The sequence below is a fragment of the Amia ocellicauda genome, chromosome 15 (genome assembly GCF_036373705.1).
Source record: "Amia ocellicauda isolate fAmiCal2 chromosome 15, fAmiCal2.hap1, whole genome shotgun sequence".
Taxonomy (NCBI): domain Eukaryota; kingdom Metazoa; phylum Chordata; class Actinopteri; order Amiiformes; family Amiidae; genus Amia; species Amia ocellicauda.
Window position 1 is genome coordinate 6,547,171 of NC_089864.1, and position 17,709 is coordinate 6,564,879.

Below are 17,709 nucleotides of genomic sequence, written 5' to 3' on the forward strand. Positions count from 1 at the left end.
AAGCCACAGGGAGTCATCTTCAGCAATATCATGCATTTGCTTCACAAGATTCATCATTAAACTCATTTAGATTCAGCTGGTAGTTGGACTGAGGGGGGACAGTCCCAGAGTAGACAGATACAGTGTATTTTCCAAAAAATGATATTGTTTGCAACTTAATAACCTCCTATAGTGGTTTCCTATCAAATGCATCCTGTATCCACTTCCTAAACCTTTGTGATGTGATGCAGTTGCATAAATTAGGCTCTATAAATCACTTTATCACGGACTTTGAAAATCAGTACCCAGCACACCCCCTACTGCAGTGCAAAGTACTGCCTCTTATCCTCTCTGCCAATGATTATTTTTGTCATATCAACGGACTGTTTGGACTTCGGTGTCCGCAGCACAGAACTGGTCAAGCGCTGCACTGACTCCAGAGTGAGATGACAGATCTGGTGTGTGTGTGTGCTGCACAAGTCATACATGCCGGGATTGAATCACGTCTCTTCAAATGTGCAGCCATATGGCCACCCCAAGGACGTACAGTGTGTGTGGAAACTCCCAACAAGGCTGTGGGAATTATTGTCAAAAAACAATGACACTAATTCAAGGTATTACAAGTTATGACTCACGAGGGAAGGTGGGTTGAACATTTCATTACTGTATAATAATAAGGCCATTATTATATCACACTCTTCATTTCTTCCTTGACTTTTACTTCCTTGTGGATCTGCAACAGACTTTCCCTTTTTCTAGCATCTCTGCGTCCTTGGAAATCCTTGCTCCGGGCAGGTGATTCAGACTGTAGACTCCATGCAAACCATCTGTAACTTTGTTCTCCATTGGACTGAACCAGGATCGCCAACTTGAAGCATGAAAGGGAAGTTCAGTGTCCATGCAAGCCATATATTCCTGTTGCTTCTTTTGATTTCTACACACAGTGAGCTGCACCGTATAGGTAAAGAGACATGATCATCTTTTCACACTTTATTTTCAATCATTTTTAATCTCAGCTCTTCACTGATAGAGACACAAGTGTTAAGAAGACCTTGTTCAGAGAAATGCATCGCAGTGCAGCAATAGAAAACTCGAGAGCTTGAAAACTTAATAAACTCTTTCATTTGTACTCCGCAATCGTAACTCAACAAGAGCTGTAATCTTGTCAGCTGAGGTTACATTGTTATATATATTGCTGCACAACTACAACACAATACAACGGTGGGCACTTTGAGCAATTACTGTTCTCTGCTCAGAGGACCTGCAATAAATATTTCATCACAGGTGTGTGAATCATTTTTCGAGTCGAAAAACAAATCAGTACAGGACACATTTCCACTCTGTATCTGGGATATTGAGGGTTCATGAAAGCAGTGTCAAACAGTTCTCACTGTAGGAAAAGAAATGCCGAAAATAACTTTTCATTTGTATAATTGATGCAGTGATTTTCATTTTCTTTCATTAAACTCCCTTCCTTTAATGAGATTTTCTTTATTAGCCTATTTACATAATTGTGCTCTACACTGCTCTGGAGTGCCGGTAGTCTAATGTTTGAACTACACAGAAATAATAAGTAGACAACAAGACAGAAGTGACAGGGAATTAGCGAGAACATGACACACCTGTGCAAAATCCTAAAAGCCTGGTTTAAAGCCAGGTTACTGAGGTAGTGAGGGGTTTATTGTCTGTTCACAAAAACCCAATAGTGAACACATTTTATAGCTTTTTCCTCACTGAAAGTATTTTAATAGGGAATTTTCTATTCCTTTATTTGATCAATAATTGTCTGTCAATGAGGCCACACAGTGGGGAAACACCACAGTACAAAAAAAAAGTGCTCAATTACTTAATTACCCTACACCTGAGCTGGACAGTTGGATAACGATTCTGAAACTGAGCAGGGTTTATTGATACAGTAGTTCATTCATCTCAAAGCTGAATATCTCTGACTCGGGTTGGAGGTGGTAAGACACAGGGGAGATTCACTCTATATCTAAGCCTCTCTAATTCACCAATCACAGGACATCTGGAACACAGGGATAGTTAGACTAATTAAGACCCACGATTGGCTCAATTAAGCAGTAAATGCTCTGGATGAAACAGAAACCTGGCATCCCCGGGGCTCTGCAGGACGCGGGTCGGCCACACCTGATCGAACAGCATGAAACTCTTCACTGTGTCTCTGTGCCCGTCGACATATTCCTTTGACTATTTAAACGGATGGGGTTGGGGGGGGGCAACACATCAGAGCAGCTGTCAAACTGCGATCAGCGCCTCTCTGCAGATCCCAACATCCTCCTTCCCCCGGTGTCATTACCGCTCTGTTTGCAGGTCCAGGGGCACGGAGAGGTGTTTGCCTCAGAGGGGGTGAGGAAGGAGAGCAGCACCGTCTCCCAAGAGGTGAGACCCCGTTCGAGAGGGAGACCGATCAACGGCTGGCTGACTGACAGGGCTGCCTGTTAGCAGAGCTGTCAGAGGAGGCTCTAACGGGGGGGTGCTTCCAGTCCTCGAGTGCTGCAGGGGTGGCCGATTTTCTGTTCCACCTCAGGACCTAATTACTTGCTTGATGTCATTATTAGGATAAGAAGCCAAATTGACTGTTCTTTCCAGGTCTTAATTAGTTGCTCGTTGAAAGGTAGAAGCTGCAGTTGAGCAGTTTGATTGATAGATTATTGATTCAATGGTATGCACTGACCTAATTAATGTGCAAAATCCTTCAGATCCAGTCATTAAAAGACAAATAAATCATGTGTTCAGTTAAGTGAATAATGAGCTCAATTAACTAATTAAGAGAATTGGAAACCAGAGGCACTCGCTAAACAGGACTGGACTGGAAGAAAGGTGCATTACATACATAAAGGACTAAAGGTAAGATTGTAATAATAAATATCCAGATTTAGATTTACTTTGAAAACAAAACTTCTCATATTTTCAACGAACTTAATTGAATTTACAGGGCTATAGTGACACCAAGTGGCAGAATGGAATCACAACTTCTGTAGCACAATTGCATCCCAGTAATAATTAACTGCAGAAATAATATCAAATAAGATAAGGGCTTTAATTCTGCTAATTTAGGTGATCTAGCTCTCCAGGAAACTATACAGTTTTTTTTAAATAACGCCTGGCAGAAAACCATAAAATAATGTCACCCGAGTCATTTCAATTACTTAAATAGAAAAAGGCTCTCACACTTCAATTTAATGTTAATAAATTATAAAAATTAAGAGTCTGCTTTGAGTCAACTACAGTAAAAATGTCTTATTTCCCAGCTGCAATAAAATTAGCATACATCAAATATATTTTTGGTAACAAAAAACTGATTTACCGTTTCTATCTTTACAAGAGCAAGATTTAAATATCAAATGTTCTCCATATGTTAACTGTGCAAATCAATAACAAATATTTACACCACCTGTAAAAGGTTTTCTGGACTTATTGAACCTTCCAAGACACAGATATCACAGAAAATGCAACATTTTGAAAGGGCAGAAAATTGACAAGGTCTCAAGTTATTGACAATCTGTGATTCTAACCAAACGATCCAATTCTCACATTAATTAAGCTACTTTAAACTTAACTATTTCACTTTTAAGAAAAATATATATGCCACCTCTTATCTTATACAGCTTGGGCTGTAACAAACTTTGCATGAGAGTCTCCTTGATATACATGTATACAAAAATAAGAGCGTCCATTTATTTAATCATGTTCACCACATGAATCTCTGCACGTCACTGCTGTCAGGCCAGTGGAAAGTCTTATTTAAAAAGAGGTAAATAGTCACCGCGTTCACAGCCGTGTACAAACCCAACTCCAGGAGAAGCCGGCCGGCAGAAGGTACGGGAATATTGAGTCTGTAAATCAAATAGGGCAGGATGAAATATCGAAACTCCAGCAGCTTCTGAGGGACGGTGGCGGCCGCGAGACACACGCAGAACATCAGGTTCCAGAACACCGATTTAGACTTCAGCGTGTCTGTGAAACTCCACGCTGTGAACACGTAGCCCGGCACCAACAAATAGGGCACCAGTCTGTGTTTCTGGAAGATCTTCTTCCACACGTAGAAAGGATAGTGTCTGTTGTCTGCCAGCAGATACTTGTGCACGAAGGAAAACCTCCAAACCAGGAAGAGGGCCAGAGCAGTCAGACACAGGCAGAACACAGGGTTCTTTCTCAGCCAACGCAGGAAGTTCACCGTCTTCTGGTAGGAAAATGAATGGAAAATGGAGAACACCAACGTGAAGGAGAGAAAGTAAAACAGCTGTGGGAAGTTCAAACAGCCTTCGTGGCTGCTCCGGTCTCCCACCACTATCCCGCCGTTCAGCAGCACGAACACAACAAAGCCGAGCACCACCGTGATGTAAGGCCACATGGAAGATACAACCGCCTTGACATGCTGGGGGCTCAATAAGTATTCCACCAGGAATCGCGCCAGCTTGGTCATCCCGGCCACGGAGCCCAGATGAGGCGCGGAAGACCCGTCATCCTTCTTCTTCGTCTGCTCGGCTCTCCAGCTCTCGTCCATCTTCTGGGCGATGACCGTGCCGGCGCAGAAGGCCACCCAGATGACGTTGGTCTGGCGGAACATGACGGCGCAGACGCCCAGCAGCGCGGAGGCTTTGTGGCTGCCGTAGAGACACATCAGGTAGGCGAAGAGAGTGAAGAAGGTGGAGCCGGCGTCCGTGTAGTAGAGGAATGTGAAGAAGTACAGCACCGGGAAGGAGGAGAGAGCCAGGGCCGAGAGCACTCTACGAGAGGCAGAGCTGGACTGGAAGAGAGAGGACACAACTGTCAATCCGTATCGGCTACGGTAATAGTAACGCACTCATATGTCTACCTGTGCTTCTATCTTGTTCCATCTTTAGTGTCTTATCTACTAAAGAATTAAAAAATGGCTTCTCAGGAGTTTAAACCTGTAATGTGTCTGAAAATAGGGCAAAACACTGCTTTCAATTGTGTGTGTGTGTGTGTGTGTGTGCTTGAAAGGTCATAAACATACTTTACCTTGTCTTTGTGGTGGAGTTTACACACAGTGAGATAAATGATGTACAGGTTCCCACTGCTGAAGAGCAGGTTAATGAAGCGCAGCATCCCTGTGGAGCAGACCACCTTCCCGGTCCAGCCAGCCAGCCACACCAAGGGCTTGATGATGCCCACGGACACCAGGTACAACCCGGGCAATGTTGTGATCATCGGATCCCACTTGGAAAATGAAAAAAGTCAGGGATGTACAGTCTAGACAGAGATCAGTCTGCATTTTAAAGCATGAGGACATTTTAAAGCAGGTCCTGGAAAACCACCAGCCCTCAATTACCTAATTGAACCTTAATTGAAGTAACAATCTGCTTAGACTTATTAAATTGTGTAATAACAGAGTTGGTTCTTTAATAAGTTCTTTATACAATTCTATAGTTCTATACCCCTACTGTTTAAAATAATTAAAAGGCTCTGATTTAGGAATTGATTAGTTCAATTAAGGATTCAATTAAGTAATTGAGAGCTCGGTTGGAATACAAACCAGCAGGTTAAGGGGTTCCTCCAGTACCAGGGTTCAGAACCCCTTTAGGACAGATTCAAAATAATAATAATAATAATAATAATGATGATAATAATAATAATAATAATAATAATAATAATAATAATAATAATAATAATGCTTCTCCCATGACATGTTCTTATGCACAGTATTGCACTTTTTATTGAACCAGGAAGGACATAGATTGAAGAAATCGAACTAATTCAGAGAGGTTTACACGTCACCTTTCTTTGTTTTCTTCCTACACCTGAGACAGTGTTACAGACAGTATGCTCTGGGGATGCGTACCTCGCTGAACCTCCCCTGGCAGTATCTCTGCGCCTGCGGGATGTGAAATATCTCGTCCATGTAGGGCTCCCTCTGCTCCCGGGTGATGTGTGAGAACAGGATGCAAGAAACCAGGAAATACGTGCTGCAGACCGCGGAGAAAACATAGCCCTCAAACCTCTCCATGGTTGTACGTGCTAAAACTTATTTTTCCTGAACTAAACCTTATTGCATTGCATTGCAACTATACACAGACTGACATGTCGCAGGAATAACAGATGTGCATGAACTGACCTGCATCCTGTGTGCGCTCTTAATATGTTCCCCTGCAACACGAGTGCGAAACCACCGTTCCTAGCGTACAAACAGCGTCGTCCGAGTTGTGAATTATATATACAAATAATACGTAATAACAATTAGTAATTGCACAATCATATTAGTATTATCATGCTGCTTTATTGTATGTTTTAAATCTAGTTACACGGATTTAAAGCATCTGCAGAGCTGTTTCAGGGGGGAAGCTTTTATGTGTCGGACCTGGCGTCTCCCTCTATTAGGAAAATGTGAACGTGTGTTGAGTTGATAGTCTGCAAACAAACACTGGTCTTCATTAACCTTAATATTAATAATACTATTGCACATCCAGCTGAAGTATTGTGGTGATTTAAAGTGGAGAGCATGCATTCATCTCGTACACTTGATTTGTTTCCTGACTATGTCGTGACGCAGCTGCTGTTCAAAGATGTTAAAAACGCAGCAGGACTGCGCAAGAAAGCGATAGATGGGGGTATAGATGGCGCCTTGATTAACCCTGCCATGGTAAGAGTGAAAACACGTGATTTTATATTACACTTTAAATGGTTGAGCAATGCATTACATTTATTTTAAGTGGTGTGCTTGTGTAACAGGTCCTTGACCCCTTCCAAATCCTAGTGGCTGCAAACAAGGCGGTGCACTTGCAGAGGATTGGGAAACTGAAGACCAGGACGCTGTTTTCTGAAATCATATTTAACCTTTCACCCACAAACAAGGTGAGCTGATATCAGAGCACTGCATATTGTGTAAATTGTGTATCTGGCAGAATTGTAAAGCAGCAGAGGATTTACTGCCCTCTCAATACACTGCTTATGTGGACATTTTATTAAATTGTGTTCCTATAACTAAGCTGGCAGTGAGAGACTATATTTCAGATGTAAACGTATTAACTTGTGTACAAATGTGCATGCCTAAATAATCAGTTTAAAGTACACATTTCATACATGCAGTCATTTGTAATCATTTCCTGTTTCAGATATCTGATGCCTTTCAGAAATTTGGCATTTCGGACAGTGACACCGCAGTGCTGATTGTACTGGTTAGAGAAAAAGACGATGAAGAGGAAGAAGAAGGAGGGATATTGGAGGATATTGTAGCCCTGGTGGACGGCCAGCAGGTTCCACTGGAGGAGCTATCTGACTTAAGTGACGTCGCCAAAATAAAAAAGGTTTGTGTGTTTTGTGTGTGTGTGTGTGTTGTCATTTTGAATCCTGCAAACGTAAGATTAATGCTCTTTAACTGTCTTACAGCTGTACAAAGTCACCCCCCAGGAAGAGAAGACGGGCCAGGTGTTGGAGGCTTTGATCTGCAGGATGGCCACAAAGGATGTTTTATAACCGGTTTATTTTAGCTGCCAGCCTGTTTTACTGTCCGTGGATTCTGGACACGTATGCTGGGGATGTCAAATATGAAGTGCTCCCTTTTTTATGTACACCTAAGTTATGTTTTCAACATTTTGGAAATATCTTCTGCCTGTATCGGATACATTTCTCTACAGCCAGAGACTATATACAGGAACTGTGTCAATTAAAGTGCAGAACAAAAGGGTTCAATGATGTATATAGTATTTTTCTTTTTCAGTGGACAAGTGGAAATAAAATGGATCTATGGAATCTTAAAACTCAACTTTGCTCGTTATTTTCCTTCACTGAAGTGTTTCAATTATGTATCGATACATATTATTCAAGTTAACAGGCTGGTGCTGGATACTGAAATCTTATGCAAACCCCCCTTTCCCAGAATAATTACAAAGCTTACAATGATGAATAAATGAAGTACCTTATTCAGATTGCTTAGTCTAGCCCTGGTTTTCTAGAGCAGTTGGCATGTAAGAATAGTAAACAAAAAAGCTTGAAAACAAAAAGGAAGCTAATCTTAGGTAATATAAAGATAAACATGTGTTGAATAACAAGAAAGGTTGCAGAGGAAGAAAGAAAACTTGAATATTACGATGGTAACAGCCAAAGTTAACCTTTCTGTCTGAAGCAGCTCAATAGACATTGACTTTCATGGGCTAGTTTGTGTTAAACACTTGTGTCTGGGTATAACGGTAGGTTCTTCCCTGTTGTTTTAATTTTGTACTTCATACCTTATAAGAACTTGGTAGCGAATGTTTTTCTTTTCTTTTTTCTTTTGCTGGTATCGGAAAATTTCTGCTTTTTGTCAGGCGTGTTGCCGTGGCCGTCAGCATTATCATTCAGCGGTGTCTTTGGGTGTTAAAGCATTGCTTTGGTCAGTTCACTTCTCAGAATTAAGTTTAATTTGTTGTTTATGTCATATATTATTATGAAAATAGTTTCAATAAACTAAAGTCACTCAAATATAATAGTGTCACATGCTGGATGTATTAAGTATAGAAATCATTGAGACAACCATCCTTGAATTCAGGGGAAAACAACTTCAACATGTTTATTTAACTGAAGTGCAACAAGAAAAGTAATATTTTAAATAATTAAAAGTTTTGACACCGCTTGATATTATGCATATATTCAGGTTAGACAGTTACAAGAACCAGGCTTCACATCTTGGGTCTGTGCCAGTGTATTAGTACAGAAATATAGTCGAACACTGATTAAAAACAAACCACTCTTTGGAAGCGCAGCTCATACATTCATCCAAATGTTTTTTTACATTTGAAGAAAAAAATATATATATAACAACTTGAGTTTATAAAATATAGTATTAGATGTGGATTCCTGACTAAAATGTGTAAAGTTAAATCAAAATAAAATAAAAAATAAAAAAAAAACTGAAGTGAATTATAACTAAACCTTTACACCAGAGATCACTGCAACTGCGATGAAATGTTAATCCAAGAAAAACATCCAGGCATTTTCCTTATTGTCAAGTGTACCCCTCATTTAAAACTGCTGGTTAGCAATTCAAAAAGCCACATCACATTTTATAGCAACTTCCCAGTTACAGTGAAGCAACGGGTGACATGCACTTGAAACAAGGCAATTGAATTTATCTCATGCTGTGATCCAGCTCTCTGGAACAGGAACGGTTTTACATCATTAGGGATAGAGTAAATATGCAGGCGACCTCATTTTCCATCTTCTGTGTTTGTGTAGGACATTCTTCCGGAGCTTTTGTTTAACTCACTCCTGGGCATCAACATTTCTGGAAGCTTGATGACCATATCTTGATGAGCGCACATATGACAGCCTGCTACCTTATTAGCATAAATAAAAGTATGCATTGCATCAACATTTGTGACAGGCAGGAGTCTCAGATATGAATTTCAACAACATTACACTTAATTAACATGGTAACATCATGTTTCCGTGTGGTTTCATGGAGAATTGTAGATTCCAGTATAGCTTGGCATATACAGATTGGACCAAGTCTCCTTTGCAGATCCAAACTGGAAATCCAAGACCAGCATTTCAGTCTCCAAGCTGGTGTGTCTGGAGCAACAGACAGCAGTTTGACCTGCACTGTTCACGCAGCAATATCACACAAACTAAAGACCTAGAGAAACTCCACACAACAGTATCTGAAGATCAAATGTTGTGCCAAGATCTCAACGATATACACTCCTTCCTTCCACCCATAACTTCCAGTTGTGCACAGGTCTCCTCCCTGGTAGGTGAGAGAAATGTATAGATTTGTTCCCTTCTTTTGTAGTGACCGGTATACATTTCCTCAGCAGTCGACAGTGTGGGTCCTGCTAGCTGCACAGCTCCTGTCCTGCCCGGGTGCACCATAGGGTCACCAGGATAATGAGGATCATCATGGTGCCGGTGGCCAGCTCTTCTTTGCTCAGAGGCCAGTACTGTCTCCTCTCCGGCCCCTCTCCCACAGCCGGAGTGCTCTTCAGTCTTCGAGCTCGCAGAGGCTGGATCCTTAAACAAGAAAGCAAATTTAAAGTCCGGGGGGGAAAATGTCTGGAAACTCTCTAGTTTATCCTTGCCTGAAGGGGCTGAACTAATAGTATATACACTGCAAGCAAAACACACTTGTGTTTGTAATTGTGTAAAGTATATACAAGTAAAACTTCATGCAGGATTGCTACATTATATAAACGTATACGTTTCTATATTTGAAGGCATGCATACACAACAGGTACCTTAAAAAAACAGCTGTTAAAGCTTTACAATAAAGAGAAGGGTTTACATTTTTAAAAACCTCAGCAAAGCAATTATTTAAAATTGCCTTTCAAGAGCAATGAGGAGAGCTTCCTATGACAGCACTCAAAGCAGCTGAACTCCAAGTAACCATTGCACAACAAATGTAGGCAAAGGTTTGTAAAGCCAACATAAAAGCTGAACAGTGAAAACCCAAGTGAAGAACAATACCTTCGTATAGCATTCATTTCCGTTCTTGTCAAGAACAAATGAGACTTAATTCAATACAGAGTTGCACTGTACGGCAGCGCACACGCAGGAGATGCGCTCTGGTCTGAACTCGCCGCCGCCTCTGTGCTGCTGCTGCTGCTGAAACACGGGCACCCGCTACACTGCGATATAAAGCAACACGAACAGGACGCTCTTCTGTCTGAGGACCAGCCCATAGACCAGACAAACGGCACCAGCTGTACACACTCTGTGACTGATGAAAGCTTCATTCATATTCATATCGGCTACACTCTGAAACGTAAAACTGTCTTTGCGTATATTGTATTTCATATTAAAATACATAAATATGTTCCATTTGTATTATTGTGTATAGAAGAACAAATGATAACTAGGATTTAAAGGAGCCTATCTGAAGATACATGTGACAGCGCTTTTTGCAGGACATATTGGAAATGTATTTATGTATGGTAGTGTTAATACTACCGCGGTATGCAGGTTCATTTCGGTGTTAGTTTGTATTCAGTGTATTATTTTAAAGAGGGGAATAATACCAAAGACACTCTATATAGATTTAGATAGAGAAGGGGTTCCCAATCTTGGTCCTGGAGGAGCCCCTATGCTGCTGGTTTGTGTTCTAACTGAGCTCTCAATTACTTAATTGAACCTTAATTGAAGTAACAATCTGCTTAGATTTGATTTTTAAAATTGTGTAATACAAGAGTTGGTTCTTTAATACGTTCTTCATACAGATTGTATGCCCCTACTGTTTAAACAATGAAAAGGCTCTGATTTCGGAAGTTGTGAGTTCAATTAAGTAATTGAGAGTTCGGTTGGAACAAAAACCAGCAGAATAGGGGGACCTCCAGGACAAGGCTGAGGCTCTTTGATAAGACTCCTAATAAACTACACCTCCCAGAGGCCTTTGCGAAAGCACCGCTTGATTACCGGAACCCCCGAGTTATCGCGATGCTGTCCTGGCCAATGCAGAGCGGGGCTTTAAGTCACATGACCGTCTGGCTATTGGTTGCAGAATTTGAATTTTGTTATGGCATTATTGGGGTAAAGGAAGTAAATTTCGCAGTCTTGTTCATTATGGTTCTTCAGTACAATTGCATTTAATTACAAACGTGTTGTTTTGGGCGAACAGTTCAAGTATTTCGTTAAATATAAGTCGCGTTACTGCGTTGTTTTCATGCGGTGTTTGGCTCATGAAGACAGTTACTGACCTTCGCAAGTGATCTGTGTGTATTTAGTGACTGTAGTTGGTTTTAATCACAATTTTCAATTCGTGTTGTAATATCTGAGCTGAGCGAGTGTTTGGGACAGTTTGGGCAGCAATACATCTTCTTGGATCGGTCCCCATATATTATAGTGGGCCTGCTACTACTACTACTACTACTACTACTACTACTACTACTACTACTACACTACTACATTGGCGAAGATCTGGAATAAACGCGTTCTGAAAGTCGTGAGTGTTTCCAAATGTGTTTTTTTCCGTCAATGTGAAACTGTCTTTGTAGCAAATCTGAATTTACTATTATTTTGAAATAACAAGGACTTGGATGAATAGCTTTAATGTAATGTATCCCTGCATGCCACTGTCTCTTCTGCTTTTCCTGCTATTGTCTGAAAGCTAGAACATGTTGCAGGTGGATTTAAACACATCTTGTTTCTCACAGGACTTGTTACATTGACTGGGAAGAGAATGGATTCACTGAACTGCAATGGTAAAATACTTCAACTGAGTTTGAAACTATAATATACAACATTCAACATGGTGGACATATTCAAGGACCTTAATCCACCAAAAAGCATGACATCAAATTTTAATGAATATTGTAATCTATTAAGTTTCTACAAATCATCACTATAGTTACTAAGTTAACATAAGACTCTGAATCTGGGCCCTTGGACTAATGTTGACCCTTAGGGGCCAAGTGATGTAAATTGATCACCTACAATACTAGGATATTCTGTGTCCTGATTAAGATTACATAAAGATTAATGTTTTTTTTTATCGTTTTAGAATTTGTTCCCCTGGCAGAGGAGAAGTTTGATTTTGACATCTCATTGTCACCCACAAGGTACAGTATTTATGTACTTCAATCACATTGTCACTACTTTGCTTACCCCTCCACCCCAGTTAAATCAGTTAATTTGTGTAAATTGTTTAGATCAGGGCCTTGCTAATGATACGGCCTGCTTTGTTAGTGTCTGTGATTATGAAATGAAACCTCTATACTTCTTCGCTGTGACTCTCTCTTGTACTGCAGTGGCAGTGGTGACAATGAGGACGATGATGAAGTGTTTCTGGGGCCGGTCCGCCATAAAGAGAAATGCGTAGCGGTGGGGCTTGACCTGCAGACGGACGACAAGGAGAATGCTCGGCCCTCGGGTGGCGGCTGGAGTCCGTTAGCTGGAGACAAGTTTGTTGAAATTTTTAAAGAAGCCCATTTATTGGCCCAGCGCTTTGAAAACAGCACCGACGGTCCTCGGGCTTCAGTGAAGCCACGGGTGAAAGCCGGGACGAACGAGGTGGTGGAAAAGTTTGTAGAAGATTCCAGGTCTAAACTGAACCTCTTCAACACCCCGAGAGATCCTGCCATCAGCCCTGTGAAGAGAGAAACCTACTGCGTTCAGGACAGCCCCTTTAAGCAGCTTCCTCCAGCGATCCAGCAACGTCTCCTCAGGTCACAATCTGCTGCAAGTCCTATAAAACAAACCTCCGTCTCGTCCAGTCCAGCCAGAGCTTGTAAAACCCAATTGCACAAACCCAGTCTAGGAAGTAAAGCAGCTCTAGCCTATGCCAGTCGAGTGCTTCCTAACAGAGCCATGGCTCCCCCGACGAGGGAGCAAACTGAAGAAATGAGAAGCAATCTGGCTGCAACGAAGGTGTGTAGCTTAATTAATCAGTCTACCTGTGTAATTAAGAAGTTTATATTTGGTAGATTGAGCATACATCATGATTCGGGAGTGCTAGCTGACCTAGAGCTTTACTAGTCTGTGTAAGTGGTATCCCTGCAGTGTAGAAGTGTGCACTGCCTTCGTTAAGCAGTTTAACTCCTCCTTTTATGGGTTATTTAATGACATAAAGGAATATAGCTTCTTACAACTGAAATTAAAGGGCTGCTCAAATAATAAGTCCCTTCCAAGAGGTTTCAGATCATTGTTTTTCCTCCTCCTTGTTCCTTTCAGCCTAAAGCTGCTCTGAAAAACAGCCCTCCCAGAGTACGACACAGCAGCGCAGAGTCCCTGGAGGATCCTAACTCGGACAATGCTAGTTTTACTTCAGATGTGAGCGATTCGTCCTTAAAAAGTGCTCTGCCAGTAAAGAGGATGGTCCCTGTTCCTAAAAAGGTATGTGTATGTTCAAAAAGTGCCAACATATAATTGGCAGTTGTTCAGAGTCTAAAACGGTCAATCTATCAAATGTACTTAATTATTTGCTACATTTATTATAGTTTTCTTCAGAGGAAACCATGCACTTTGCCTGCTTACCCTACCCTTATCTCTCTTTATCCACCAGAATCAGACATAAAGCATCTCTGTTGCCCGGGCCAGCAGTTAATATTATCACTTCAGATGGCAGATTAGTTTATGATGCTTATATTGAACTTTATTGGTGGCATTTCCAAACATTTCATACTTTTCCTCCTCCTTCCCTCTCTCCGCTCATCCAGATCGGTCTGCATAAACCACATGCCATAAAACCGCCAGCTCAGCGGAACAAAAGGATCATGCCCGACAAGAAAAGAGGGGCCTCGTCTTCCTCTTCGTCCTCCCTGTCGAGTATGAACTCCAGTCTCTCGGTCTCCCCTGCGGTCAATGGTAGGCGACTCTCTCCTTCGATTCTCTCGTACGTTTGAAGGCTCTTCCTCAAATGTACAGTGTGGTAACGGTTTCCAAAACATTGCATCCGTCTGGAAAAGGCACCTACGCTCTTTTCCCCAGAGTGTAAAGAAAGCTCCTGTGTTGTGTAATGTGTTAAGCCTCTGTGGTTCCACGTTTGTTTTTAATTAAATTTTTCAGCGGGTAAACCTAATTCATCTCTAAACTCGTCTGTGAGTAAAGTAACGCAGACGCACCGATTGGCAGCACCTAAGGCAGGAGGGAGCCTGTCCACTTCTGTCCAAGCGAAGAAAGCCCTGGCCCTTCCCTCCAAACTGACGAAGTCGTCCAGTCTGAACAAGCTTTCGACTCCCCTGAGGAAACCAGACCCTGCCAATCCACACCAGACACCGGCTGAGAGTCGCGCGCAGAGGCTGGGCTCGGTACCGGGCTTGTCCAGTTCCTCGGCGCAGATCAAGACAGCGAGTGCGGCGAAAGGCAGCCCCAAACCGAAGGCCTCCGTGGCCCCCACGCCAACGGGCTACTTCAGAGGCGCGCAGCAGTCGGGAGGTGAGGCCTGCCTTTCGTAATGGAACAAAGAAGAAACTGCTTTTGTTTAGTCTTCATTCGGTGTAGGACTTTTTTTCGCTTGTTCGAGTGATTCCTGACCTCTGATTGGCTGTTCACTTCAGCTACAGGTTACAGCATAGGATGGGAAACTTTGAGACTAAACACTTCCACAGAAATGTTTTACTTGTGTCCAACCTATTGTTCTTAATAGAATCTGTGTAATAAATTAAAATTGTTTATTTTTAATGTAAATGTACAACTCCTTTCTTATATTTACATTGTTGGTTTCATGTTGTCAGGTTTTTATTTTAACGACTGTTTTCCTTTTTCAATTCCAGCTTCTTCACCTGACAACGCATCTAGGATAATGAAACCTAAGAGATTGATGACTTCTGTTAATGACAGGTAATATTGATCTCCTGACACTGTGACAGGGGTTTGATATTGATAGTAATCCGTTGTTTTAAGTTCAGTTAAATGAATAATGTACATCGGTGTGTAAATGTATACATAACAGTGGCTTACACAAATGTTTACTATCTATTGCAAAACACAGAGAAATAGTGCTTACATTGTAGAGCAGTTTAATGTGTTACCCCCTTGGAAATATTGCCCTGTTACAGATTGTATACCTCTGTCTGACAGCTTTTGACAACTAATAAAACTGATAAACGAATAGAGGGAAAAGAGGAGAACCAGACAGCGGTGAAGCCGACATCTTGGTGTGGTACTATAGCAAATGTACTGTACTATACATAAGTGTCCAATCGAGAGGAGGCCATTCGCCCCATTGTACTCGTTTGGTGTCCATTAATAACTGAGTGATCCAAGGATCCTATCCAGTCTGTTTTTGAATGTTCCCAAATTGTGTCTTCAGCCACATCGCTGGGGAGTTTGTTCAGATTGTGACACCTCTCTGTGTGAAGAAGTGTCTCCTGTTTTCTGTCTTGAATGCCTTGAAGCCCAATTTCCATTTGTGTCCCCGGGTGCGTGTGTCCCTGCTGATCTGGAAAAGCTCCTCTGGTTTGATGCGGTCAATTCCCTTCATGATTTTGAAACCCATACTATATGCATTTGATCTAAATTTAAGCTCCTGTCTTCTAGTGATGCCCAGCCAGACGTGGCCGCTAGTGTTTCAGCCACAGACTGTTTTCAAACCCCCACCCTCACTGCGAAGACCAAGTCGGCGATGTCCAAGTTGAGGCGCTGCTCAGCCTTGCCCACGCCGGTCAACAGGCGCACCTCCGGGATCCCGGCCCTGACGCCCAAGAGCGTGACCAGGCGCTCCGTCTTCAGTCTGACGTCCGAGACCCTTGAAGTCTCTCTGTCCACCAAGAAACGATACCTTGTAAGGTGAGCGAATGTCTTTTATTCTTTATTCCATTGCTGTGAGTCGGATCTGGACTTTTGACCATATTTGCTATGCTTCAACATTCATCGGTTCATCTCCTGCTTCCAGTCCCACAGAGGGCAGAGATCCGCGGCAGTGTGCGCTCCAGAGCCACTCAGTGTCCAGGAAAGAGCCTTGTCCTCCGTCGCCCATTCCTCTCTGCTCGATGGACTTCTCTCCGGAAGAAGAGGATCATCCGAACCCACCCGAGCAGGAGTCTGCTGAAGTCCCGGTCCCTGAGGTACCCAGAGATCCTTCTGTGGGACACTCCGATGAAGACTCTGAAGATAAAGAGGTGCCGGCCCTTCCAGCACCTGAAGAGCAGTGGAAGGAGGACGCTGTTATGAGCCCAGAGCAGGAGGAGGTACTAGCCAAGATCTGCCCGGTTTTGGGACATTTTGTTCCTTAAACTTCTATTTCATATATCTCGTGTTGTTTGTAAGAATGATGGCTGCCAGTCGCTGCACTGAAGAAGGTGGTTTGGAGACCCGTGTTCTTCTGTATGGGTGCCAGGTCCCATGGTCACAAACCCGACGTCGGGCATATTTAAAGCTAAACTGTAAATCCCAAGACCCAGTGAGTTGATTGTGTACGTGGATCTCTGCTGTGTTTTTGCTAAAGGTCTTGCTGGTGGAAGTGGCTGCACCTCCTGTCCTGAGGATGGAAGACCGACACCTCATCGACCTCTCCAACACCCCCGAGCTCATTAAAACGGCACCAATGAAGCCAGCTGTGAATGGACAGGTAAGGGAATTCTTTTATACGTAGAATGCGGTTCTATCGGAAGAATGCCAATGTCCTGTTGTCCGCTCCACACAAATCACGAGCTTCCGTCTCTTCCAGGTAGGGTCCGATAGGTGACCCGTTTTCTGGTGTGCTGATATTAACCACATTCACGGGTTTCCTTGTTTATCATTGACACCAATGGCATTAAGAAAAAAAAACCCATGGGATTTGTTTGTGTCAGATTCCAAAAAAGAACTCCAGATTCCATCTCAGAACTGTTAGTTTGTTATGGTTTACGCAGACCAGCTGCAGTCAGCGATTTGTTGTTCTTGGTCACATCCATCTTCTTTGGATAAAGAGATTTTAAGTTTATATGAATGTAAATGTATGTAAATTACAAAATATGATTTGGTGCTTCATTCTCTTCACGATTGTGTATCAACGAATATTAAATTAATATTGTCAAGTGATTTACAATATGGAGGAAATGCTCACAGTAGCTTAATATCTGAGTATTTAATCAGCATTTTGTTCTTGTTTTTCTCCCTCTTGCAGTTAATTGACCTGAGTTCTCCTCTCATAACTCTGAGTCCTGTGGCCAAGAGAGAGAGTTCTGTGGATTCGCCTCTGATCAAGTTCTCATTTTAGTGCAAACCTGTTTTAAGTCTGTCGAATCTTTGATTTTACAATGTAGTAGTTTTAAAAGATTATATAAAAAGAAAAGCTGTAATAATTACAAGGTTGGAATTTAATGCTATAATAAAGGTTTTGAATGGCAATGAAGAGTTTGA

At 42.1% G+C, this 17,709-nt stretch overlaps 3 protein-coding genes and 1 long non-coding RNA gene across 4 annotated transcripts; 2 read left to right on the top strand and 2 right to left on the bottom strand.

Moving 5' to 3' along the window:
• Positions 1 to 3,145: 3,145 nt before the first annotated feature.
• On the bottom strand, positions 3,146 to 6,103 carry alg10 (ALG10 alpha-1,2-mannosyltransferase). The gene is made up of 3 exons (XM_066724074.1): positions 5,807 to 6,103; positions 4,987 to 5,184; positions 3,146 to 4,750 (listed from the first exon to the last, which is right to left on the bottom strand). The coding sequence occupies exons 1-3, from the start codon at positions 5,969 to 5,971 to the stop codon at positions 3,692 to 3,694; spliced, it is 1,422 nt and encodes a 473-aa protein (XP_066580171.1). The 5' UTR covers positions 5,972 to 6,103; the 3' UTR covers positions 3,146 to 3,691.
• Positions 6,104 to 6,315: 212 nt separating this feature from the next.
• tprkb (Tp53rk binding protein) lies at positions 6,316 to 7,726 on the top strand. Its single transcript, XM_066724386.1, has 4 exons — positions 6,316 to 6,604; positions 6,694 to 6,816; positions 7,077 to 7,268; positions 7,351 to 7,726. The coding sequence occupies exons 1-4, from the start codon at positions 6,464 to 6,466 to the stop codon at positions 7,435 to 7,437; spliced, it is 543 nt and encodes a 180-aa protein (XP_066580483.1). The 5' UTR covers positions 6,316 to 6,463; the 3' UTR covers positions 7,438 to 7,726.
• Positions 7,727 to 8,483: 757 nt separating this feature from the next.
• On the bottom strand, positions 8,484 to 10,551 carry LOC136771419 (uncharacterized). The gene is made up of 2 exons (XR_010822316.1): positions 10,402 to 10,551; positions 8,484 to 9,948 (listed from the first exon to the last, which is right to left on the bottom strand). It is a non-coding gene; the product is annotated as an uncharacterized LOC136771419 (long non-coding RNA).
• An 858-nt stretch (positions 10,552 to 11,409) lies between these two features.
• On the top strand, positions 11,410 to 17,697 carry gtse1 (G-2 and S-phase expressed 1). Its single transcript, XM_066723937.1, has 12 exons — positions 11,410 to 11,872; positions 12,084 to 12,131; positions 12,431 to 12,488; positions 12,678 to 13,296; positions 13,600 to 13,761; positions 14,085 to 14,232; positions 14,434 to 14,802; positions 15,141 to 15,207; positions 15,907 to 16,155; positions 16,262 to 16,556; positions 16,814 to 16,936; positions 17,474 to 17,697. Exons 2-12 carry the CDS (start codon positions 12,110 to 12,112, stop codon positions 17,564 to 17,566), a joined length of 2,205 nt encoding a protein of 734 aa, XP_066580034.1. The 5' UTR covers positions 11,410 to 11,872; positions 12,084 to 12,109; the 3' UTR covers positions 17,567 to 17,697.
• Positions 17,698 to 17,709: the final 12 nt, after the last annotated feature.